The 26169-nt window shown below is 37.6% G+C and overlaps 1 protein-coding gene across 1 annotated transcript in view; it reads left to right on the forward strand.

Moving 5' to 3' along the window:
- Window positions 1-21541, forward strand: part of FAT4 (FAT atypical cadherin 4) — a 333326-nt gene extending 311785 nt beyond the window's left edge. Inside the window, exons 12-17 of the mRNA XM_082261525.1 lie at window positions 1397-1482; window positions 3795-3974; window positions 6823-6947; window positions 9337-9548; window positions 16357-16618; window positions 19422-21541. Coding sequence (XP_082117651.1) covers window positions 1397-1482; window positions 3795-3974; window positions 6823-6947; window positions 9337-9548; window positions 16357-16618; window positions 19422-21280 — 2724 coding nt within the window. The 3' untranslated portion in view covers window positions 21281-21541. The remainder of the gene's footprint in view (window positions 1-1396; window positions 1483-3794; window positions 3975-6822; window positions 6948-9336; window positions 9549-16356; window positions 16619-19421) is intronic.
- The last annotated feature ends 4628 nt before the right edge of the window (window positions 21542-26169 follow it).

Below are 26169 nucleotides of genomic sequence, written 5' to 3' on the forward strand. Positions count from 1 at the left end.
GACGTGTGCAGGTGAGGGTACAAATGTGCTCCCCTCTTAATATATGCCGCACTCACCAGATTCAGGTACCTCTACAGGGGTTACAGGCGTTGTATAACTCAAGGGTTAATTAACATCAAAGACATCCTTGCTCAATGGAAATATGCATCATCATATCCTTCCTTTAGATAGTAATGCTCATATATGGCAGATGTATCATCAGCAAGCATAGATGGAGGTCCCGACCATATGTAAGGAGGAAAGGGCTCGGATAGTGAAGTACTGTAAATTACTTTTATTAATATTAAAAGAACAATAGTCACAAGCAAAGGTAAATAGCAGGCAGGTAAAAAAATCAATAGCGTGGAACCGTTCGTTGCAGGATCATAGTGTGCTTCCGGAATGCTATGCGTTCAAATAACCGGAAATGCGGTTCAGACAGTGGAAGTGACCGAAAGACGCTCTACACGTTTCGTCGTTTAACATCATCAGGAGCAACCTGAAGCCTGAAAGTAAAAAATACTGTTTTCTTTTCAAAATTGCCGCTCTTTTTTTGTTTATAGCGCCAAAAATAAAATAGCGCAAAAAATAAAAAACGCAGAGGTGATCAAATACCATAAAAAGAAAGCCCTATTTGTGTGAAAAAAGGACAACAATTTTATTTGGGTGCAATGTCACACGATCGTGCAATTGTCCGTTAAAGTAACGCAGTGCCATATCCCGGGCTGAAGTGGTTAGGTTATTGATTCAAAAAGGATAAGCAATAGTAGAAAAAGATGCTTTCCTACAAGGTTGTTTACTATGACATATAACATCTTCTAGTGTTACTGTTATTGTACAATCTGTGGCAGGTATGCGCTATTCAATAAAGTTAAATATCTGTTTAATTTAGCAACGTAAAGAAGTTTTAAACCAGGGCTGAAAATATGGGCGTCCTCCACCCATGAGGTTAAGGGGTTAGTTCTGACATTTTAATAACATGGATTGGGTTTTTAAAGTGTTTGCAGGTTTGGTGTTAATCTTTCTCCCCGCTGTGTACATTGGTTATGTCTTTCCATCGGCTGTTGCACTAGCCTTTGTAAGCCAACAGCTGTGCTACGTTGTAGAGTATACTATCCTTTCCCAAACCCCTTCCACCTGCATATGACCGTTGATACTACCATATTGTGTTCTTGCTCCCTTGACAGCCATAGAGTTGGAACATTAATTCCAAACAGTTCCAAAAACAGGTTGCTTAAGAAAATTGACCCTTTTTTTTCCATATTGCTAAACATTTTTAATTTTACTCATATAGTTTAAAAGTAAATTATTTTACATATATTTATTTAAATAACTTAATACTTGCCATATAATGTTTTACAACAAGGTTGGGCTTTTGGCGTATCCATTTCATCTTGAATATGAAACTTTTTTGCAGGCGGCGTCACTGACAGTTGACACTTGCTCCGAAGACCAGGAACCAGGGTTTTGTACCGTCAGTACCACGGCTGTTTCCAGTGACTGGTAAATTTCGAAACCTTTACAACACTGCCAGATGGGATAGTGCAATTTGTTTAAACTTAGAAAAACACATTTGATTATTAAACCAGAGGGGATTTTTCTGTTTCTGTTGATGCCGTTGTATAGATTTTTCACCACGTCTTACAAACTTGATCCCTCTGTAAAACTGTTAATAAGTGAAAACGTCATCCACCTACTGTCGCTTTTTTCCAATGAAAATTCTTTTCAATTTCACAAGACATTCCCTGTAGACACAGTTACTTTTAATAACAATATAGTTTCAAGAAATTCTGACTATAACTTCCTACCTGATTGTACTCCATAAAATATTTGACTATATTATTCATTGATTTTAGAGAAACATACATACGGTATTCCTATTATTGCAGTAGATGTCTTCTACAGTGGGATTCCAGACATTAGTCACTGGACACCTAACAGATACTTTCAATAAGATTTATTTCTAAGTCTATATACTGTTGTGCTTAAACATGTTTTAGTGTAAGCTCACTAAACTTTTATGAGTTTCTACCTTGATGAGCAAAATCTTTAGAGGCCTATTGGTCAAGTGTAGCAGATAATACTACAATATTTTGGGTTCATTTCTTTTTAATGACCTATGCTGCTTTTTTGCAATGTTTAAGATATTTTCAGTTAGACTTTTTAAGTGTATGTTGCATAGATTATAATATGAATCTATCATTTCGATGCTGTGGGTCTACCTTATAAAAACTTGAGTTAAGCTGGGTTCACACTTAATACGGATGCTCACAGCAGGGGTCCAGTGTGTCCCTATTCTCTGTTTCAGGGACAAATCAGGCCTGAATTTTTGTCTGAATTCAGATCTGAAACTAAGCCAAAGGCGCACAGGGCCCCTGTGCAATCCGCTCCACAACTGCCTTAGAGATGTGTGAACCAGCTCCGTTGGGAGCAGGGCACACTCTCCTGTCATGCAAATTGGATGAAGGGAAACCCACATCCAATTTACACTAGTGTGAACCCAGCCTAAAGGATATTGGGTTTTCACTAGTGCAAACATTAGTGCCTGACCTCACACAAATGCACTTCCGGAAGAAAGGTCAAAAATTCCCATAGACACACTCCTAAACCTTGTGGACAGCCTTCCCAGAAGAGAGGTTATAATATAATACTGTTATAGCTGCAAAATGTGGGCCAACTCATTATTGAACTCTACGGACTAAGACTGGAATGCTATTAAAATTCATGTGCATGTAAATGCAGGCATCCCAATACCTTTGACAAGTATAGTGTATATCACAAGAGCGACAACAAAAAAGAAATCAGTACCAGAGATCCAACAATTATGGTTGTGGCACAACCTACATCAACCTGTAGACCTTAGCTGAAGACCCAATTGAATCTTCATTTTAAATCAGCTAAATTATTCTAGGGGCTTCAAAACAAAAGGCATTCAACCGTTTTAATGTTTATTTGCCTTAGAAAACACATCCAGGTAGAAACGCTTGTCCCCTGCTAGCATGTTGTAGGAAAGAAACTTCAATCAGTGTGTAAATGCAGTGTGTTGTCTTGGTGACCACTGTTATCAGGGCTACAAGTTAAACATTTTGAGTTGTCACCAGAACAGTAATAGAGGGCAATCCTTCAAATGGAACACTTTTTTGCAGGGACAACTGTCTGAAAGAGGATTTCCCCCACGTTTGGACAGATTTCCTCTCACTTCCTGTTGTGTCTACAGGACTGGTGTTAAAGGGAAATTTCCCTAATCGGACACCCTAGTACCAATTAGTACATCTATTTGCCTATTTGTGTTGGTATTTAAAACAGTTTTCAATTTATCAAAAATCAACATTACACTAATAGCTAAGACAGTGTTTCTGAAGAAATTGAAATGTTGATTGTAAATTTTAGTTTTGGTTAAATTGGCTGTGTAGAGACCTTGCTGTTTTCCTGTCTGCCTTCACTTCAAAGTATCATAAAGAGGAACTTTGTTTTATTGTAAAACTTGTAGATTGTTGTTAAATGTAACCTGCTTAAATTAAAGAATAAAACAGAAAAGTACCTATTTTCTGGCTTTTACAGGAAGTATTGCCAGATTTTATGAATTGCACATTTTGTTACATGGCCAGTTTTGAGTTCTTCTTTAAGCCACTGTAGCCTTAATGCCTAACACTAAAGCTGTTTCTATCTATTTGTGAATAGTATAAAAGCATGTGGTATAAATATGCATATCTTTTGTTAAGTCTAGACAAAAAAAGGAAAGGTGATTTATGCTATGATCATCATTGCTAAAAAAAATTAATTCGCTTTGCAATGATTCTTATTTCTTGGAACAGGACTCTGGATGTTCAGCCAAACAGAATAACAGTAGGAGGTATCAGATCCCTGGAACCAATACTACAAAGGAAAGGACAAGTACAAAGCCATGACTTTGTAGGTTGTATAATGGAATTTGCAGTGAATGGGCGTCCTCTAGAACCCAGCCAAGCTTTGTCAGCACAAGGAATTCTAGATCGGTATGTCAAGCAATAAGATAACATAATGACACTATTTTACTTCTTTGAAGTCTTACTTTAAATCAATTTATTTTTTATTTTTTCCAAGACGATGGAATACAGTTACATTGATCAAACACTACTACACTATTTCCATTAATGTTTAATGCAGATGCAGGATGAAATGTAAAGTATAAATCTATGTATTAACATTTGTAGGAAGTAAAGTTCAATCAATATAGCATAAGCCTAAAGCTTGAGCCAAATTTACCGTGCTGATATGTTATTCTTAAAGCTGACCTAAATCTGAAATCAAAATTTGTGTCCTCCCAACTTCTCCTATCTAGCCCAATCCAAATGCTGTTCTAACACCTACTATATAACAGCTTTTGTCTTCCAGTGAACCTATGTTTCTTTGCAGAACTGACTCTAATTGGCTATATGCACAGATCCTGTCCCCCAACACAGTTCTACCTACCCCTGGCACCCACGAAGAATTATCATTTTAGCTGTGTTTGGATTTGTTTTTGTTAAAAGGCATAGGAAAAATAGTCTAGGTTTCAGTTGGAGTTAAAACTGCTTCAAGAGCAAGTCTTCTCACACAGACATAATTTGGTTTCTTTTCCTCCTCAATACATGGGGACTCAAAGTCTAAAATTTTTATTCACATGCAATAGTCAGTAGTTTAATTTATTAAATAGCTGTTTCATGGTACACACAATATCAGTGAATGTAAATGATTTAAAATAATAGTCTCTGACTGAAAACTGATTGAACAAAAACAGTGGAGGTTAGAGAAATACATGCACCAATCAGCCAACATTATGACTCCTGACAGTAAATGTGATGTGAATGCCATTGATTATCTTATGACAATGGCACCTGAACGTGAGTGGGATATATTAAGCAGCAAGTGAACATGTTCTCCCTCAAGTTGATGTGTTGAAAAGAGAAACATTGGGCAAGCATAAGGATTTGAGTGACATTGAATATGGTCAAACTGTAATGACTAAATGACTGGGTCAGTGCAACTCCAAAATCACAGCTCTTGTGAGATGTTCCCAGTCTGCAGTGGTCAGGACCCACCAAAAGTGGTTCAAGGAAGTAAAACTGGTGAACCGGCAACAGGGTTGATGCATGTGGGGATCGAAGGGTGACCTGTGTAGTCTGATCCAGTGGAAGAGTCACTGTAGCTCAAATTGCTGAAAAAGGCAATTTTGGTTCCAATAGAAATCTGTCAGAACACACAGGGCATTGAAGTTTGTTGTGCATGGTGCTGCTCAGCTGCAGACTGGTCAGGTTGCCAATGCTGACCAATGTCCACAGCCAAAAGCACCTACCATGTGCACATGAGCATCGGAACGAGAGAAGAAGCTGGTCTGCTCTGATTAATCAGGTTTCCTTTTACATCATGTAGATGATCGGTGGGTGTTTGTGCATTGTTTATCTGGGGAAGAGATGGCACTAGGTTGCACTTTTGGATGAAGGCATGCTGGCAGAGACGTAAAGGATCTGCTACTGATGGCCTGGTGCCAGATACCCTTGCATACCTTCAAAGGTCTAGTGGACTCCATGCCTGGAAGGGTCAGGGCTGTTTTGTCAGTAAAAGTGGGACCTACTCAATCTTAGCTGGGTGGTCATAACATTATGTCTGATCTATGTATATTTTATAATGGTATAGTTCATTTGTATGCAGTATTTATTAAATATTATATTTTAGGCTCTGACAGAGTAAATAGTAACATTTGGTATTAATTCCAGTGGTTATAATTTCAGGCTTTGTGTATTTTATCTGAATTTAATACTAAAATTGGCAGTTACACTTATTTCTAATGCACAGGACACGCAGAAATCATTCTTTCTGCCCCTTGGCTAACTGTGCATCCAGAACTGCTATATGATACTGGTTATTTTTAAAATTCTAAAGGTCATAAATAAAGTAAGGTAAAGATAATAATAATTCTTTTTTATTCTTATTTATTATTTATTCTTTTTTAAGTTTAATAAAGAGTCCCTAACCAATCCCCAATGCCTATGAACTTGGTTTACTTTATATACTGTATGGTCTATTTGCCTGAGGGGCAAAATTGTTCCCAGCTGCTACGGGGACTTATTGTGTTATTTATTGTATTGAGTGCTAAAATATTATCTAGAAAGTTGTAAAGGTCTTATACCTAGGGTGTCAATACCATAGCTTACTGATAATCGTAATGAGTTACATGCACATGACTCTTGTACTTGCTGTATGACCTGCAGTACAATGCTGCAGCTAGCTGTTTTGTCACTAATTAGTTGTCTGTTCTTTCTTTCAATGGGACTTCCCTTCTTCTCAGCAGGTCATACAGGGAGATTTCCTGAGTCATGTACAGGTGAATTTACGGGGTCACTAGTTATCCCACGTGCCATGCTTTCATATTTCCCTAATTATGTGCAGGTGAATTAACAGGGTCACAAGCCCTTTCACGTGTCCTCTTAAATGAATATTTTTAAACTTAATCTATCACTACACTAAGCCTAGAGTTTTTGGATTGGTGAAACAGAAGTGTGCAGCACAATAAATACAAACATATTTTTAGCATATTAATAACAATCTGATGCAAAAAGCACACTGCAATTCCATACTCTGAAATTCCAGACAAATAAAGATGAGATGTTTTCTTGTATATTGATTACAATATACAAGTCTACATTTAAAATTACAACATGCAAAAAAGGTTCCACATGGAAATATCATCTTTACATCATTGTCACCTTTCTGGCAATATAAAAATCATATGGTATATTAGGAAAGCACCTGGCAAAGCTGTCACCTTGATGCAGAGTGCTCAATATCTAAAGCTTATTTTCTTCTGTCCCTTTGTATATCTAGGTGTCCAAGATTAGAAGGAGCCTGTACTACAAGCTCTTGCCAAAATGGAGGAGCCTGTGTCGATAATTGGTTCTGGCAACAGTGTAACTGTAAAGATGGCTTTACTGGAAAGTACTGTGAAAAGTGTATGTTAAGTTTTACATTGCTTTATAATAACCTTACTTCACTGGAAAAACAGGCCAAGGGCCCCACAATATATAGTCATGCATTTTATGTGCTGGTTTTATGCGGTTCTTGGTTAGGTGTTATCATGCATAGTACAGGTGTTTCTCTTCCTTATTCAGATCTGGTACTAGCATTTACACAGGACTTGCAGGCTTATTAAAAGATGTGACTTTGGGAAACATTTAACAAGCAAACTTGTAGATCTCTATCTTTTGTGCTCTTCCATCTTGGCATAAAACACAACCAGGTTCCGAATTCAGATACACTTATGTGTACTTTAGGTAGAAATTGTATCTCAGTAAGAGTAGCATACAAGTGCTGCCTGCGGTAGTGTTTCGACCAAACTTTTTTTCGTTTTGGGCATAGTGGGACAGGGCCTGATTTGCTCTTTCCAGGATTCTCGAAAGTGTGAAAGTCCTGCTGTCCAGGAGACCAGCGTAACACGTGATGTAGTCATGGGTTGAACATGGCTGAGAAGTAGGGCTTCTTGTTACCAACTAGAGCTTTTTTTTTATTAATATATATTTCTGTAGAAAACACATGGCAGGGTGCTGTGCCAGCTTAAGATTAAAGTTAGTAAGGCAGTTGCTCCAGGTCTTAAAGCTAAATGCCAGGCAAATTAGTGCAGCTTAGAAGTCATTAGTACATCATTAAATGTAGTTTTTAAATGCAAGCAATGTAAGTAACTGAATCTGACCTGGTATTAGCCTCTTGCATCCACTAGCCACTGGGCTGGAGTGTGAGAGGAAGAAACGGTATAAACAGTTTATTTGCCAACGAAAAGCATGGTTGTAAAAGGAGAGAGCAGAGTGACAGGGAGATGAGCATATCACTGTCGTGATTCTCTTTCGCTGTCCAGTTAGAGAATGGAAAAGGTCCAGGGTGGCTTTGACTTAGAGGAAGTGGGTTGAATTATGCTAGCCATCCAACTGAGAACATCCAGTGGAAGAAAAAAAAAAAAACACTGCAGGGCAAATCCCTGGATTGAAGGTGAATATTGCAGCAAAAGCTGTTTTTTTTTTTTTTTTACATTTTAATGGAATATTCATCTTTGGTATTATTGGCTGGAGTTCTGCTTTAATCACTTTAAGACTGGAAGGATTTGCCCCCTTAATGATCAAGCCCTATTTTGCAATTCGGCACTGCGTTACTTTAACGGACAATTGCACGGTCGTGCGACGCTGTACCCAAATAAAATTGACGTCCTTTTTTTCCCACAAACAGAGCTTTCTTTTGATGGTATTTGATCACCTGTGCAATTTTAATTTTTTGCGCTATAAACAAAAAAAAAAAAAGCAACAATTTTGAAAAAAAAACTATTTTTTTTCACATTCTGCTATATGACAGTCGCAAAAAAAAAAAAAAAAAAAAAAAAAAAAAATCAAAATTTTTTTACATTTTAGGCCAATTTGTTTTCTGCTACATATTTTTGGTAAAAAAAAAAATCAAAATAAGCGTATTTTGATTGGTTTGGGCAAAAGTTATCGCGTCTACTAACTACAGGAAAGATGTATGTCATTTTTAATGTTTTTTTTTTTTTTTACTAGTAATGGCGGCGATCTGTGATTTTTTGCGGGACTGCGACATTGCAGTGGACAGATTCGACCCCTAACTGACATTTTTGACACGTTTGGTGGTACCAGTGACATTACTACTGTAATCAGTGCTAAAAATATGCACTGTTACTGTAATAATGACATTGGCAGGGAAGGGGTGAACAGTATAAGTGATCAAGGAGTTAAATGTGACCCTAGGGGAGTGATTCTAACTGTGGGGGGTGTGGCTTCTGAGATGACCACAGAGACATGTGATCCTATATAGCAGGATCACATAAGCTCTGTGATCATTTCAGGGAGAAGGACGGTCGGCTGTGTTTACAACAGCCAACCTTCCTTCTCTCTCTGCAGGGAGAGTGGGTGTCAGACGGCAATCGGAGCCACGTGACACATTTATTGGCTTCCCCGCTGATGATCGGGGGCGCGCTCGCCCCCTAGCTCCTCCCAGGCAGGCGACGTAGATCTATGTAGTTTTGGCTGTACGAGCCAGCCTGCCGCAGTAAATATACAGAAGCTGGTCGGCAACTGGTTAAGTACAAATCCCTATTAAGCATAAGTGATTATGCAATATATGCAACTCAGTATGAATCAAGATTTTAAAAACAGGCTAAAGAAAACAGATTTTTCTCTCTGCCCATGCCTATTTCTTGTTATACAACATTTACATGTACTGTATTCATTTTACAGTCTGCCCTTGTCCTATAAACAATTGAATTTTGTCTTTTTCTGTTTTGTTTAGTATTTCATAATTTAAGAGTATCTAATTTGTCCTTCTGTTCTGTTGCCTTTGAAGATATGACTGCAGACACAGCCTTATCTCTTGAAGGCAGAGGTTACCTTGAATATACCATCAGCCAGAACAAGAAACGTGAATATCTTTTACAGCATCGTAGTGTGGACGCAGAGCCAACATTTGCCAATCACTTAGAGATAAAATTCCGGACAAGAAGTGAAAATGGCCTTTTACTTCAAATTCACGAAATCAGCAATTACACAGCTGTAAAGGTAAATATTTTACATGCGTACTCAGCCTATGCATATGCATTATGTGCATTGCTGAGATAAAAAAACATACATTTAGCTGTAATATTTTACACTAATGCAGATGAAACCAGTCATTGTCTGACTACCAGGAAACAAGGTACATATTTCAAGTTAAAATAGTATTATGTTGCGCTTAATAAATAACCACAAAGTGCAATGCATACGTTATATATATATATATATATATATATATATATATATATATATATATATATATATATATATGTGTGTGTGTATATACAGTCCAAATATATGAAACTTAGACTACAAACCAAATAGAAAAGTGAAAAGATACAAAAATGTTTAATTATAATGTCCAAAGGAAAGTCCCATCAGAAGTCCAGAGCAAATACATTTTCACCTCTTCAAACAGAATTGTATCAGTGATGTCACCAACAAACACCTTCACCCAGAGTGATAATAGGATGCCCATTTGCCATCTCTCTATAACCCCCTCAAAAGAGTGGTCATATAGTGCTTCAATATTTTTCCATATACATCAATGGCACTTTCCATACATCCTCTCTAGCCAGAAAAGCCATTCTGCAAACAGCAATGTTCGGACTTCCAACAAGGTACTCATGCAAAGCAAACAAAAAGATGCCTTTCCATAATGTAAAAAAACCTCTAAAATATTTTTTAAGATAAGGAAATACACTCACATGTGAATAAAAACAATGCACATGTAAACATTGTCACCAAGCCGGCATTAAACATCAACTTTTTGGACGTGATAATGTTAGTACGAGGCTCCACAATTTACTTACATGCCATTTGTGGATGTCTTTTTCTGCATTGCCATTCTGTTATTCAGTGAAGGGCAGTGTTAGTGGCTGAAACTACATGTCCAAATAAGCTTCATGAACTTTACATTGATGGTGGCCATGTGCTTTCATTGACTATGAGAAAGAAAATCATATATTTTTCAATGTCTGAGCAGAAGATATATGTAGAATCAGTTTCGTACTTGTAGAATGAATGATGACATACTACTACCTAACATGTACACTATTAATACTGCATATTGACAGCTTGTGGACTGCTGCAATTGCTCCCAAGTGTCCATCTTCTGAACATAGATGCACATCTTCACTACCTACTAGATCAGCCTTATACATAACAATGTGTAATTTTCATAATAGATGTAATTTACAAAACAGTAAAAGTGACATGTTAATACAAGATCACACATTCTTATTTCTGTGACAGTCCACTATAAATCACAAGAACTGCTCTGTTCCCATCTTTTCTTGATCTTCTGACATGGATTCAAACCAGATCTTCTCATTATTAGCCATTTCACATAGTAAACCTCAGAAAACACAACTGCACTATAAATATGGCTTCGTCCTAGCAAGTGTCTGAAAAGAACACATTTAGCTATACAGGCCGTAAAACATAAAATCAAGCAATATTATTTTCTTAAAATGCTGTGTAAAAAAAAAAAAAAAAAAAGTTTACTTGCAAAAGGGTTGTGCCACATTTAGGATTTCTGCCCTTTCTCTACTATATGCAATTTCATTTATGCCAGAAAGCATAGCATTTACTATACTTGGTGCTATAGTTGGCACAATGTAAATCCTGTATAAATATAATAATATACTTCAGGAGCTGCAACTTTGAAAGCTGTGACTCCCATACACAGAAGCCCCACTCTTGTTTTCCTGCCCCCCCCCCCCCCCCCCCCACTCCTCTTATCTGTTTACAGAACACCTTGTATTCTGTATAGTACAGTCGCAGTAAAAAAAATTTACAAATTCGATTTTAAGATAAAAATTTGCCTGGAGATCTTTTTAAAGTATAATTTGCTCTAGAAAACCCCAATTGCATTTATTCATTCGTTTATTTGTAATGCAAGTTATTTGAGGTCATGGTTTGAGTACATGGTTTTGAAGGAATGCTTCCCTTTTCAATGTTGTCTTCTTTTTTGCCTGTTTGAACTACGTATGTTGTACAATTGCTGTGTACTAGCATTAATCAGTTATGACAACTGAAGCTGTGAAGAGCATTCCTGCTATGATCATCCATAAATTGTGAAGGGCACACCATATCTAATTTAGAAATTAATTTTCTTTTTTTTTTCTTATTTGTTTAAAGATAGCAAGCTAGTTACAGATCCCAGAATGTATTTTTAAGCCAGAAAATGTCCCTGACTCTTCATAATAAAAAGCACAACACTGCATAAATTACGCTCTCATGAAAAGAACCTGATAAGTTTATTTTCTGGCTGCAGCTTAGTCAGGCCTGTCATTACTTGAAATGAGCACGGTAGTGAACCTGGCAATAAGCTCTCTAAGGTCATACTACATATTATATATATATATATATATATATATATATATATATATATATATACAGTATCTCACAAAAGTGAGTACACCCCTCACATTTTTGTAAATATTTTATTATATCTTTTTATATCTTTTCACGTGACAACACTGAAGAAATTACGCTTTGCTACAGCTTGTATAACAGTGTAAATTTGCTACCCCTTCAAAAAATAATCCCCTCAAAATAACTCAACACACCGCCATTACTGTCTAAACCGCTGGCAAATGTCAAAATTGGGCCCATCTAGCCATTTTTCCTCCCCGGTGTCATGTGACTTGTTAGTGTTATAAGGTCGCAGGTGTGAATGGGGGGCTTGTGTGTTAAATTTGGTGTTATCGTTCTCACTCTCTCATACTTGTCACTGGAAGTTCAACATGGCACCTCATGGTAAAGAACTCTCTGAGGGTCTAAAAAAAAAGAATTGTTGCTCTATAGAAAGATGGCCTAGGCTATAAGAAGTTTGTCAAGACCCTGAAAGTTGAGTGCATGTGCTCAGCGTCATATCCAGAGGTCGTCTTTAGGAAATAGATGTATGAGTGCTTCCAGCATTGCTGCAGAGGTTAAAGGGGTGGGGGGTCAGCCTGTCAGTGCTCAGACCCTACGCTGCACACTGCATCAAATTGGTCTGCATGACTGCCATTCCAGAAGGAAGCCTCTTCTAAAGATGATGCACAAGAAAGCCTGCAAACAGTTTGCTGAAGACAAGCAGACAATGGACATGGATTGCTGGAACCATGTCCTGTGGTCTGATCAGACCAAGATAAACGTATTTGGTTCAGATGGTGTCAAGCGTGTGTGACGGCAAACAGGTGAGGAGTACAAAGACAAGTGTGTCTTGCCTACAGTCAAGCATGGTGGTGGGAGTGTCATGGTCTGGGGCTGCATAAGTGCTGCAGGCACTGGGGAGCTACAGTTCATTGAGGGAACCATGAATGCCAACATGTACTGTGGCATACAAAACAGTAGTGGTTGCTAATGTGAAATCACCTGCAAACACTCACCCAGCGCTCTATTTAAGAGAATCTAGAAACTCCCCCATACAATCTTTAACATAAATTCTTTGTATAGAAGTAGCAGCTACTATAAAATTAGATAAACATATAATATTGATGTTATTTTACCCAATATGCATCTAGGAACATGGGAATAATAACATTAGCAGCGCTGATGTATTGTCTTCCAACGCCATCCTTATTTTTCCCACAAACAAAGAAAACCACCAATAATTGAAATGGTTAGCAGTCCATAGAGTCCACACAACAGGTGCTTTTCAGAGGTGTTTAAGGCCTTATAAACTCAGATTATGTGCTCCTTCACTAAGGTAATGGACACTCACCAGACCATAAAATTGTATATGCCTTTAAATCATCTGCTCTAGTCCAATCCACTTCCACTCCTCCAAACACCTTTCGCAAGGTTGAAGCCCCTTCTCTCCAAACAACACTTTTTCAGGTGTTCCTCCACATTTTATTAACACCACCAGGGGCCCACATAGGGAGTTTAAATAGGATTGTGAGGAGAAAAAAGGGAACCAATAGCGTGATACCGTTTCAACATTTTTTGGTTAAAATATCACAAAGAAAGCCCCTCTCCCCTCTTCAATTGCGCTTACATTTAAAACACTTTCGAATAGCTAAAAAACAATTGCATTCCAGATATTTGCTCTCCTTAGCATATCTAAGCCGTATCTGACTGGTGCGACCGTATCGCTCTCAGCGCTCCTTCGTGCCCATACAGAGCTGATATTGCTGCAGTGAGTTCCGGATAGCGAATCCAGTGTCACCAGCATCAAGGGCCTACCGCAGGGCAGTATTAAAACATGATAACGACCCCAAACACACCTCCAAGATGGCCACTGCCTTGCTAAAAAAGCTGAGGGTAATGGTGATAGACTGGCCAAGCATGTCAGCAGAGCTAAACCGTATTGAGCATCTGTGGGGCATCCTCAAATGGAAGGTGGAGGAACGCAAGGCCTCTAACATCCACCAGCTCCATGATGTTATCTTGGAGGAGTAAAAGAGAACTCCAGTGGCAACCTGTGAAGCTATGGTGATCTCTATGCCCAAGAGGGTTAAGGCAGTGCTGGAAAATAAGGGTGACCACACAAAATATTGTTATTTTTGGCCCAGTTTGGCCTTTTTTACTTAGGGGCGTACTTACTGTTGTTGCCAGCGATTTAGGAATTAATGACTGTATGTTGAGGTATTTTGAGGGGACAGCAAATTTACACTGTTATACAAGCTGTACACTCGCTACTTTACATTGTAGCAAAGTGTAATTTATTCAGTGTTGTCACATGAAAAGATATAATAAAATATTTACAAAGATGTGAGGGGTGTACTCAATTTTGTAAGATACTGCATATATATATATATATATATATATATATATATATATATATATATATATATATATGTATAGCCATTGTGAATGTGGTACTGTATTCACTTTTTTCATCCACATCTATCTCTTTTTTGTGGGTCCATACTCATTGTTTGTCCTCTGAATGTCTACGCAGATTATATCTGCAGGTAAAGAACTAAAGTGTACTGTTCAATTTTTAGAAAGTGAGATTATTTTTTTATTAAGGTCTACTTTTTTTTTATATATTATACTAGTGACCTGTAAATGCCTCAGATATTATTGATCATATTGCAGTTGTATGTTGGATCAAGGGCAGAATTTACCTCTAATAGTGACATTCCCACACTGGTCATTAATCATAATTGTTGAATATTCTTCATTTAGGAGAATGGTAGTTTAGTGCACAGTAAAATTGTTCACTGAGATTTTTTTTTTTATTATTATTGCTATTAATATTATTAATTTTCTGCGAGTGGTAAAACTTTGCATGTACATATACTCAAGCTGATACCCATTGTGGACCACTGACAAATCCATGAGTCTCCAGTGTTTTCCTGAGCTCACCAGTCCAGGAATACTGTATAGGGGAAAATCCTCCAGAATCTGATCTGTCAATGGTGATTAAATTCTTATAATTGTCAAGCACCCACCAGTGATCCATATGGTATCACTACACTATTGTAGGCTCCTTGGTCTTTTTTTCTTGTAAAGGGAAAATGTTTCCTACACTAGGTTTTGATCAGTTTTGTCTATATTTCCCCCATAGCAACCAATCAGATTTAAACCTTCAAAAGACAATAAACATTTGTTGATGTGTTACAGACTGCATAAAAAGTCAATTATTATTACTGAGTTTATTCCACTTCAATTCTCTTCCTGAAATCTAAAATTTGTAATAAAAATGTATGTAACTTTACTGTGGGGTGAAAGTTTATAAATCAGACCTACACTACAATAAATCATGCTTTCAGTCTAATAGGGAGCACATAACATGGCAACTTATGTACATAGTTGAAGTAGCATATATTATTTTGCAGGGGGGATACATTGGTAGACATAACTTGTACCCAATATCATTAAAGGTTTAACGTATACAAATCTGAAATAAGTCGCTTTTCCACTCATCTTTGGAATCATCTTTTTTTTTTTTTTTCATCTATACCAACTTTCTAAATGGGTAAAATTACTCCTTTACAAAAATTGCATACTTAGTGATTTTTCCTAAACGGCTATTTTTGTTTAACTTTCACAGAATATACTTCACCTTAGTAAGATGGAAAACGTCTTAAATGTTTGCCGTCTTTTAACTTCAGTTGGTTTAACAGATTATATTTTTATTAGGTGAAGCAGAAAATTATCAACTTAACATGGGTTTCTTTCTCCTATAGAATGTGCTGTGATCCAAACCTAGTGGAAACACAGTTAGACCAATTAAAAGTCATTTCAGTTATATAAGATGAATATAAAATGTATAGAAATAGTTATTTGGACTCGTAAATGGCTACAGCACTTTAGTCACACTTTTATATCACTGTGTTGAATATGTATTTATCTTATGGCTGAAAGGGGGTTTTGTGGTTCAGTATGAAAGTTTTTTTTTTCCAAAATGTGGGATTTTATAGGAGGTTTGAGCCAATCCTAATTGCCCTATTTATCCATTCCTAATTTTAATTTATTGTGGGAAATGAACTTAGGTAAATATATTAAAATATACTTTTTAAAGTATAAACTACAGTGCCAGGCATATTTGCCAAAATTCAGGGTCACCATAACCAAGATTGTTTTTTTATCTAGCATAAGATATATGAAAAGACACTGTGGGATCTAATTTTGAAAAAGAAATTCCAGGTAGGAATACAGGAGCTGCTTTTGCTTTCTTGTTGTTAAAGGTACAAGATCTGTGGATTTTGTCCTTTTTGTTTTTGATGAATTATTGGACTGGACATTTCCAGAGAAAACCCTACTCACTCACAAATCAGTCATGGAGTCATGGAAGCTCCTCTATTTCTGTATTGACTAATTTCTTAAGTTCATCTGAAATTCCAGATTTTTAGTTTTTAATTTTACATTGCAGGTCAAAAATGGAAAACTGCATTACACATCTGATGCCGGCATTGCGGGCAAAGTAGAGAGAAATATCCCAGAAATGTATGTGGCTGATGGCCGTTGGCATACCCTTCTTATGGAGAAAAACAGATCCACTACTAGTTTGTCATTAGACCAAGCACACAGCCGAGATATTCATCATATCACCCAAGATTTTGGCGGTCTTAATGTTCTTACAATTCAGATAGGCGGAGTACTACCTGGACAGATATCTCAAAGCACCCAGAACGGTAAATATTTTATATAGTGCATATGAATAATTTCCCTTGTGATGAATGATATTGTGATGCATCTAGTTAGAAGTGGTGCTTATGGTCAAATAGATTGATAAGAGAATTTACTGTAGCTTGTTATTGGTTAGTATGTGTGTTAACGATGTATAGACGATGTATCTACTATACGTTTAGTGAATTTTAAGCATTTACTATGCATTCACATCGTAGTTGGTTTACTAAAGGAGTACAACACACAAATTTGGATTAGCTTAGTGAATGGGCGATGATAAGTGAGAATTCACTATGCAAAGAATCCCCAGTTGTGTCCAAAGAATAATAAAGAAACAGTCTTTTTGCTTTCACATGATTGAATGATTGAAATCAGCGAACATTCACCTCGTTTTCTCTTTGCAATATGAGTTTTCACTTATGCAAAGAGAATTTTCAGTAATCTTAGTGAAAAAAAGGTGAGGTTGTGCTGATTTTAATCATCTAATGATGTGCAAGCAGAAATCCTGTTTTATTTTCTTGAACATGATAGTGTTGCCAGGTTAATTTTCTATTTTCTTTCATCTCATTCACTAAAATATGTGAACATTCACTTTGCCAAGTGATCTTTTGCTCTACATCTTTAGTAAATCAATCCAATTGGCTTGTATGAAGAAATAAAACAAAGCCCAAAATGACTTCAGATTGGCATTATCTGATTTCCATTGCTTTTTATACACTAGACCTGTATCTCTTGGGGACTGTAGTGGTGAAATGTGAGTGGCCATGTGAAAAGTGTCCCACTCTACCTGCTAGGTGTGTGATTTATTTGACATAAAAATTTAAATAAGCTTGTTAGCTTATTTAATATATGAATACATTACATGCTCTGTCCCACACATATGCATACTGGGTCATACTTCTGCATCAAAAAAGATACAGTTCAGTGTATCTGCACATACAAATAATCATGCATAGCCAAGCTAACTCATTTTGTTTGTTTTCTTTGATTTTCCCTAATGTTCATGGTTCAGGAATTTTTTTAGGCCAGGTGATGTACTGCCTATAAATAAAAACATGACCAATTACACAAGCAATGTTTGAGTGTGTATGGATGCCAAAGGATTAGTAATTTCAGGCTACTCTTTCAGGTGTGAGCCAGGTTTAAGATGGCCATACACAAAAAAAAATAATAATCTTCTTTGCAACTAGATTTTCACAACTAACAAAATGTAAGGTGCATTAGTAGCTTAAAACACTTTTCCAATTAGCAGACTTTGATGGCATTTTCTACATATTATCTGCTGTAATGGTAGTGCTTGCTACATACCGGTTATTTGAAGATGTTTTCCTTGTAATACAAGCCATCTTAGTCCCATACTCTTTAATGCAGTGCTAAAATCTTTAAAGCCACTCTCACCTGGCATTGTCATTATTTTAAGTATAGACACACATGGCTGAAAGTTGATTTCTTCCCTGTCTCATTATTCTGAGGTCAAGGCTACAAATCTTATGCTGGTATAAGTAGTTATAACTATGAATTGCTATGACTTTCTGAAGTGAAATCTTCTCCATCCATGTTTTAATGTCATTGAGTACAGACGTTTGATCCATCGTCTTAAGTATATAACCATATTTCTCACCTTCACTTCACATCCTAGATCATTAAATGTCTGTTCTCTGTCTTACATTATCTCACATCACTTTAGTTTACTTTAGTTAATGCCAAATATGTGTTCTTTGCTAAATTAAAAGGGAATTTATTGTGTGTTGCATTTGGAACAGTTGATCCACAGTCCTCATCCAAACTCCTTTGTTCTTGAGAATGCTGTCTGAGCCAGATCCTCATTGTGCTTCAGTCATGTTCTATTCTTAATATGAAGAATTCACACCTCTTTGTTTTATTGCTTTATTGTGACATTTAGGTCATGGGCCTAAAACCCCAATTCCAAAAAAGTTGGGACGCTGTGTAAAATCTACATAAAAACAGAATGCAATGATTTACAAATATCATAAACCCTTATTTTATTTACACTAGAACATTGAAAACATAAAATGCTTAAACCGAGAAAATATACAATTTTTTAGAAAAATATAAGGTCATTTTGAAATTGATGACAGCAACACATCTCAAAAAAATTGGGACAGGGCCATGTTTACCATGGTGTATCATCCCCTTTTCTTTTAACAACACTAAATATCTGGGAACTGAGGAGACCATTTGCTGGAGTTTTGGGAGAGGAAAGTTGTCCCTTTCTTGCCTGATATAGTATGCTAACTGCTCAACAGCTGGGTCTTCTTTATCATATTTTTCGTTTCAAGATGCGCCAAATATTTTAATTGGTGAAAAGTCTGGACTGCAGGCAGACCAGTTAAGCCAGTTTACTCTTATAATACAAAGCCATCTTATTGTCATAAATGCAGTATGTGGTTTAGCATCCTATGTTCATAAACAGGAATTACATCGAATTCACAAAGTAGCATCAGTAAGCTACATTAAAAGAAGACACAAGCAAATCATATTTGACATTTCAGAAGTTTTACCAGCGTTGATATAGAGAAATGCAAATCAACCAGTTCCTTTCACAAATGTCTGGTATAATTTTGCCAATTCATTCCTGTTTAAATATATAGCAATGTTTTTAGTTGTCTGGATCCAATAAATCTATGCCATACATCAATAAATTGCTATGCTATCTTTTTGTATACATCACTGTTTGACCATCTACCTTGTGCCATTACTTGTATACATTGCGTTTTAGAAAGAAGGAATGCTGTAATTGTGTTATAATCTAAGCAGTAATTGTCTTTCTATGTTTTGTTTGTTTAGGTTTCGATGGCTGCATTGCTTATGTGAAGTTTAACCATGAAAATCTACCATTCAGTGGTAAACATGACATGGTTCGCATTACTAAATCGGAGTCATATGCTAAACTAGGATGCAGAGGTCCTAACATTTGTGCCAGTAACCCATGCTGGGGGGACTTAATGTGCATTAATCAGTGGCATGCATACACCTGTGTACCACCTGGAGACTGCTCCTCAAGCCCTTGCCAAAATGGAGGAAGCTGTGAACCTCATGCCCAATCAGGTTTTACTTGCATTTGTCCTGAAACGCATACAGGAAAACTTTGTGAAACTGTTGTAGCTTGCCTTGGTGTTATTTGCCCTCAGGGTAACATATGCAAAAGTGGATTACATGGGGGACACATCTGTACTCTTGTTGCACAAACTGAACATCTCTCATTACCACTTTGGGCTGTTCCAGCAATTGTTGGAAGCTGTGCTACAATTCTTGCTCTGTTGGTCCTTAGTTTGATTCTGTGTAATCAGTGTAGAGCAAGGAAAAATAAAGTGCCAAAAGAAGAGAAGAAACCAAAAGAAAAGAAGAAAAAAGGAAGTGAAAATGTTGCATTTGATGATCCTGACAATATTCCGCCATATGGTGATGACATGACTATTAGAAAGCAACCTGAAGGAAACCCTAAGCCAGATATCATTGAAAGAGAAAATCCCTACTTAATATATGACGAGACAGACATACCACACAGTACAGAAATAATACCTAGTGCTCCTTTGGCCATGCCTGAAACAGAGATCGAGCACTATGACATTGACAATGCCAGCAGTATCGCTCCTTCCGATGCAGACATCATTCAGCACTATAAGCAGTTTCGGAGCCACACTCCTAAATTCTCAATTCAAAGACATAGTCCTCTTGGTTTTGCCAGACAATCTCCACTGCCTTTGGGAGCAAGCAGTTTAACTTATCAACCATCCTATAGCCAGGGCCTTAGGACAGCAACACTTGGTCATTCAGGCTGTCCACCACCTAACCCCTTATCTCGTCATAGTCCTGCACCATTTTCAAAATCATCAACATTTTACAGAAGTAGCCCTGCACGGGAACTCCATCTTTCATCTTTGGAAATGCATAATGATGTATGCCAGCCTGGTATCTTTAATTATGCAACTCGTCTTGGTAGAAGAAGCAAAAGTCCTCAGACCATGGCAGGACATGGCTCTAGACCAGGAAGTCGCCTCAAGCAACCTATAGGGCAGATTCCTATGGAGAGTGGGCCACCTGTTGGTCTTTCGATAGAGGAGGTGGAGAGACTTAACACTCCCAGACCAAGAAACCCAAGCATCTGTAGTGCAGATCATGGGAGATCTTCATCAGAAGAGGACTGCCAGAGGCCTCTTTCAAGAGTAAGGAATCCAGCAGATGGAATTCCTGCTCCAGAATCATCATCTGATAGTGATTCACATGAGTCTTTTACATGCTCGGAAATGGAATATGACAGAGACAAACCTATGGTGTACACATCAAGAATGCCAAAACTGACTCAAGTCAATGAGTCAGATGCAGATGATGAAGACAATTATGGTGCTAGATTAAAGCCGCGGAGATATCCAGGCCGCAGAGCTGAAGGTGGGCCTTCTGGTGCCCAGTCACCAACAGCCACTCTACCATTAGACAGTACATTGTCCATGAAGCTAAGCCAGCAAGCTGGTAATTTCAACTGGGACAATCTCTTGAACTGGGGTCCCGGTTTTGGACATTATGTAGATGTTTTTAGAGATCTGGCATCACTTCCAGAGAAAGCATCAGCAATTGCAAATGAGGAGTCAAGAGCAAACACATCTAAGACAGCTTCCAAAGATGGAGAAACAGAACAATATGTGTAGGCATGATATAGCTGGATTGTCAAAATGCAAAAACTTATGACAGTCAAACATTATATGTTTGTTTACAAGTAAGTGTCTCCATTTCAAGAACTGGCCAGTGGACATTCTTTATTTAAGGAGACAACTTTAAAATAATAATGTTTGTTGCTGCTGGAAAGGACAGAGATGTATTTAAAGCAGTCGTGTTCTGTACTCAATTCCTTGCATGTATAACACTACACCGCCTGATTTCCAGCATGCACAAAGTTAAGTAGAATCCTTCTTTAATCTGGTTCATTGTGATATTTTTCAGTGTTGTAACTGTAATGTTATGTTTCTCAATTATGTTTTTAAGCCAGATGTAGTTTATTAATTTTGGAACAATTTCTCTGCAGAAATAGTGATGTTTGAGAAAAAGATGCAGTCTCTGAAAAAAAAAAAAACTACCACAAAGTGTAGACTTTGACATTGTATTTGTTTTATAAATATCCACTGCACAATGGCACAAAATCCAATTTATAGCCTTTTAAGTAATAACACGAAAAGGGATTACAATACGGTCATTATGATCAGCACCTTATGATCATTTTTACATTAAAAAAGTTTTTTTTTTATTTAGGTTTGTAAAATGAAGCTGCATTTCAAATTTGCATTCACTACTTTGGCAAAGTATATTTTTGTAATGACATTATCAAACGCAAAACAGAAATTGTGACAGCATTCTTAAAACCCTTGAATTTAGATCTTCCTGAAACCCCAACTTAGATATTTGTAAATCAAAACAAACAAAACATCACTTTTGTGATACTTTGTACTGTGGAACAATTTTTTTTTTATAAGTGCTTTTACCTGACCTATGTTTTTGATACTGATGTTTTTCCGATACTGTATAGTTTTCTTACTTTCAGGGAAAGCAAGAAAAAGCTTTTCTGTTAAATCTGTTACTTGTGTAACATTCATATTTTTCAAATTTTGATACAATTGTAACATATCAGTATGCCTTTTCTTCTTGTAAATGTCAATAATAAAATTAAAATATTTATTTAAAGTTGTGTGATTGTAAGGTACAGTGCATTTCAGTTGAACTGTATGCATACACAAGCCTAAAATAAAGGATCCACTCAAAGAAATTGATTTACTAAAGATTTAAAATGTTTTCACTTAGTAGCATGGTGAAGATGTGTTCACTTTTAGTCCCCGTTCACATTAGGTCGCTCTGACTTCGGGGGCGACCTGTGAAGTCGCGTGCACCGCGACTTTGGCGCGACTTGCATGAACTTCATCTAATGAATGTCTATGCAAGTCGCCTCCAGGTCGCCCTGAAGTAGTACAGGACCCTTTTTCTAAGTCGGAGCGACTTGTGTCGCTCCTATTAGAACCGGTCCTGTACTACTCAATGGACCCCGATGGTGCGCAACTTGCCAGGCTGACCAAGTCGCCTGGCAAGTCGTAATAGTGTGAACCGGCTCTAACCATCCAAACATGCTTGTTTTTTTCCCTCTTGCCACACATTGAATATTCACTTAAGGACCTGTTCACATTAATGTGCTACACTAAAAGGCACCTTATCAGCATGTTAATAGCACATGAAAATAGTTCCTTTTAAATTCTATCTGTTTACATGTCTGTGATGCGTTTTTTTAAAGTGCACTGCATTTTAAAAAAAGTCCTGCTTGCTGCATCTATGGTGCCCTGATCGAAAATGCACCTTTTATTATAGTCAATAAAGACACAACAAAAACACACCTTTGGGGAGAGTTAGGCTAAGTTCACATGTAGTAGTTTTGGGGTGTTTTTGGGGCGTGTTTCTTCTCTAGGATCAGCTCAAAAATCGCCCAACAAGACAAATCCTATCCATTTCAATGGCCCCTGTTCACATCTGAGCGTTTTGACATATAAAGCAAAATGCCCAACGCTCAAAAAAATACATGAGCTTCTTTTTGGGCAGAATACAGGCGTTTTTATTTTTTTCCATTGGTCACTTGTCAACCTAAAAATGCCTGCACAAAAACGCCTGTAAAAACGCCTGTAAAACGCTTGAAAAATGCCTAAAAAACGCCTGTAAATAGCAACGCCAAGATGTGAACGTAGCCTTATGAAAACCTGAGAACTCAAAATCTGGTGCAGCTGTGCATGTTAGCCAATAAGCTTCTAACCTCAGCTTGTCTAATTAATCACTTGTGGACTGTGCTATAGCCAAATGACAGCTGCAGCACAGTTGTCCAGTTCTGGGATGGCTTCTATTGATGTCCTCCCGGAGCCGCATGCCCGCTGGACACAGCTAATAACAGTTCTGTGTAAAGAGCCAATCACAGATGCTCTTTATCATATGATCAGCTGTGTCCAAACACAGCTGATCACGATGTAAATTTACTTGCAGGTTATCACCAGAGGAGAGAGCCAGTATCTAGCTAGTGTGAAAGGGGTTATCTGCAATGATAATCAGGGCACTGATCATCAGTGTGCTGATGATCAGTGCAGCCCCAACAGTGCCCATCAGTACTGCCAATCAGTGCCCATCGGTGATGCCAAACAGTGCCTCCTCATCAGTGCCCATCAGTGCTGCCTATAAGTGCCCATCAGTGCCACCTATCAGTGCTGCACATCAGTGCGGCTTCACCAGTGCCTCCTCATCAGTGTGACCTCATCAGTGCCCATGAGTGCAGCCTATCAGTGCCTGTCAGTGTTGCCTGTCAGTGCCACCTCATCAGTGCCACCTCATTAGTTCAGTCCATCAGTGCTCATCAGTGCTGCCTATTAGTGCCCATCAGTGCAGCCTCATCAGCGCACATCAGCGAAGGTGAAAAATGACCTGTTTGCAAAATTTTATAGCAAACTAGGGAAAACCTTTTTTTTTTTTTTTTCAAAGTTTCTGGTCTTAGTTTTCATCGTTGTTTTGGTAATTTGTTTAGCAGAAAATAAAAACTCAGTGGTGAATAAATAGCACCAAAAGAAAGCGCTATTTGTGTAAAAATAATGATACAAATTTCACATGGGTACAATACTGCGTGACCGAGCAATTGTTATTGAAAATGCGACAGTGCTGAAAGCTGATTCTGCTGCTGAAAACATCATATCAGCAACACGGCCACTAATGTTAATTTTCAGTAGAATTTCATCCAGTGAAGCAATATTCTCTGATTATTTATATTTTAGTATTTATGGTGCTGGTAAACTGTTACTGATGAGGGAACCACTTGTATGGCATGGTCTTATCTATGTAGATGGGCTAGTCCTAGGAAAACATTTTACAGAGTTGTTTGGGAAGGCCGAACATTATACTAGTAATAAGTAGTGAAAATTAAGAAAAGTATATCCAGAAATATAGGTGGCTGAACTTATCCTCAAATCTTAGGCTTCATTCACACTGACACAGTCAAGCTTGCATATATGCATTTCTAAACACATATAAATACATGTAATAATGTTTCTATGGTGCCATTCACACTGAGCGTTTACCTGTGTCTAGGTGAAGTCAGTTTATCTGCATTTAGAGAAAATGTTATTCTGTGCATCCAGGATTTGATTAGAAACTTTAAACACTGCTAAACGCATGTGAATGAATCTAAAAGCAAAGCTTTAAAGCAGGAACATCTAAACCCAGGGGTAAAAAATCATCTGGGAAGCATAAGGCTGGGCTCACACGGGTTCGCAATTCAGGTGTATCCGTGACTTCAGTGCATTTTACATGCGATTTAACCTGCGATCTCATTGATTTCTTTTAGGTCATGTGTTTTTACAGCATCTTCTGAAAGCTTTTGGTGTGCTTTTAGGAAACTTGGCAAAAACACATGATAAAAATTGAAGTAGAGGGAATCGCTGGATTGAGATGGGGCTTGGGTAAGTATTGGGGGGCTTTGGAGAACAGTGTCTTCATCCCAACATATTTCAAAATCTCTCTTGCAGATGAAGGATCCTGAATGTGGACCTCCTGGCTTCCAGTTCAACAAAAAAACTAATAAGGCTTGTCTCCAGGTCTTAGGAACCTCTAGCCATTGGTTTAGTTCAATCAGATCTATGCTTTTCATCGCTGGCTGTAACAGCCTGGCTGTTGAAGCCCAGGTTCTGAAGAATAGGGACCTACCTCATCCAGTTATATAGACTTTTGAAATCTAGGAAACTACCTTCTCATAAAGACTACCGTTGCACTTGAAAAACATATTTCTCATGATGCAAGTCAAAAAACTTTCATCCCACAAATCCTTGGGGTGATTCCTGTCTTTTCTGTAGTATGAATTGGATCAACATTTGTCTTTGAATTCTGTCAAGAGTCAAATCTCCGCCCCACTGATTCTTTTTCAAAGAACATTTGTCTCTAGCTCCTTAGTTAAGGTTTTTGTACAGAGGGCTGTACATGTTCCCTCTGTGCTTTCCCAGTGACACTATAGGATCTCAAACTCATTCTGTTGGTTTTTCAGAAACTCCTCTTTGAACCTATGAGGAATATTCCTTTACCTGTTGTTCTTACTTACAAGGTTGCCATCACTGTATTTCTGAGTTGCAGGGTTTCTAACTTGGTGGTCTTACCTTAATAGACTTGTGCTACACCTTAACCTTAGCCTTGGGAGATTGTTCTTAAATCTCTATGTCCTGCTTCCTGCCATCCTACGAAGATTTTGCTCCACTTTCTGGATGCCATTTCTTTTGCTTGTCACACCTTGCCAGTGGCAGAATACCTGATGTACAACTCTCTTACTAGCAACAGCTTAAAGCTACAGAATCACAATAGAGCAGCAATGGAGTGACATTTCACTGGTTTAGCTAGCCAGGGAGTAACACCATATAGGAAGAGTGGAATATTGGCCATTCTGCCACTGCTAGTTTGTTTCCAGAAACTGAACAGTAATGTGATATTGGCCTAAAGGAGCAGTGACGGATTCACAAGATCACAGTTGCTGGCTCCTGCTATG

Source organism: Pelophylax lessonae (assembly GCF_965119305.1).
Source record: "Pelophylax lessonae genome assembly, chromosome: 1".
Classification (NCBI taxonomy): domain Eukaryota; kingdom Metazoa; phylum Chordata; class Amphibia; order Anura; family Ranidae; genus Pelophylax; species Pelophylax lessonae.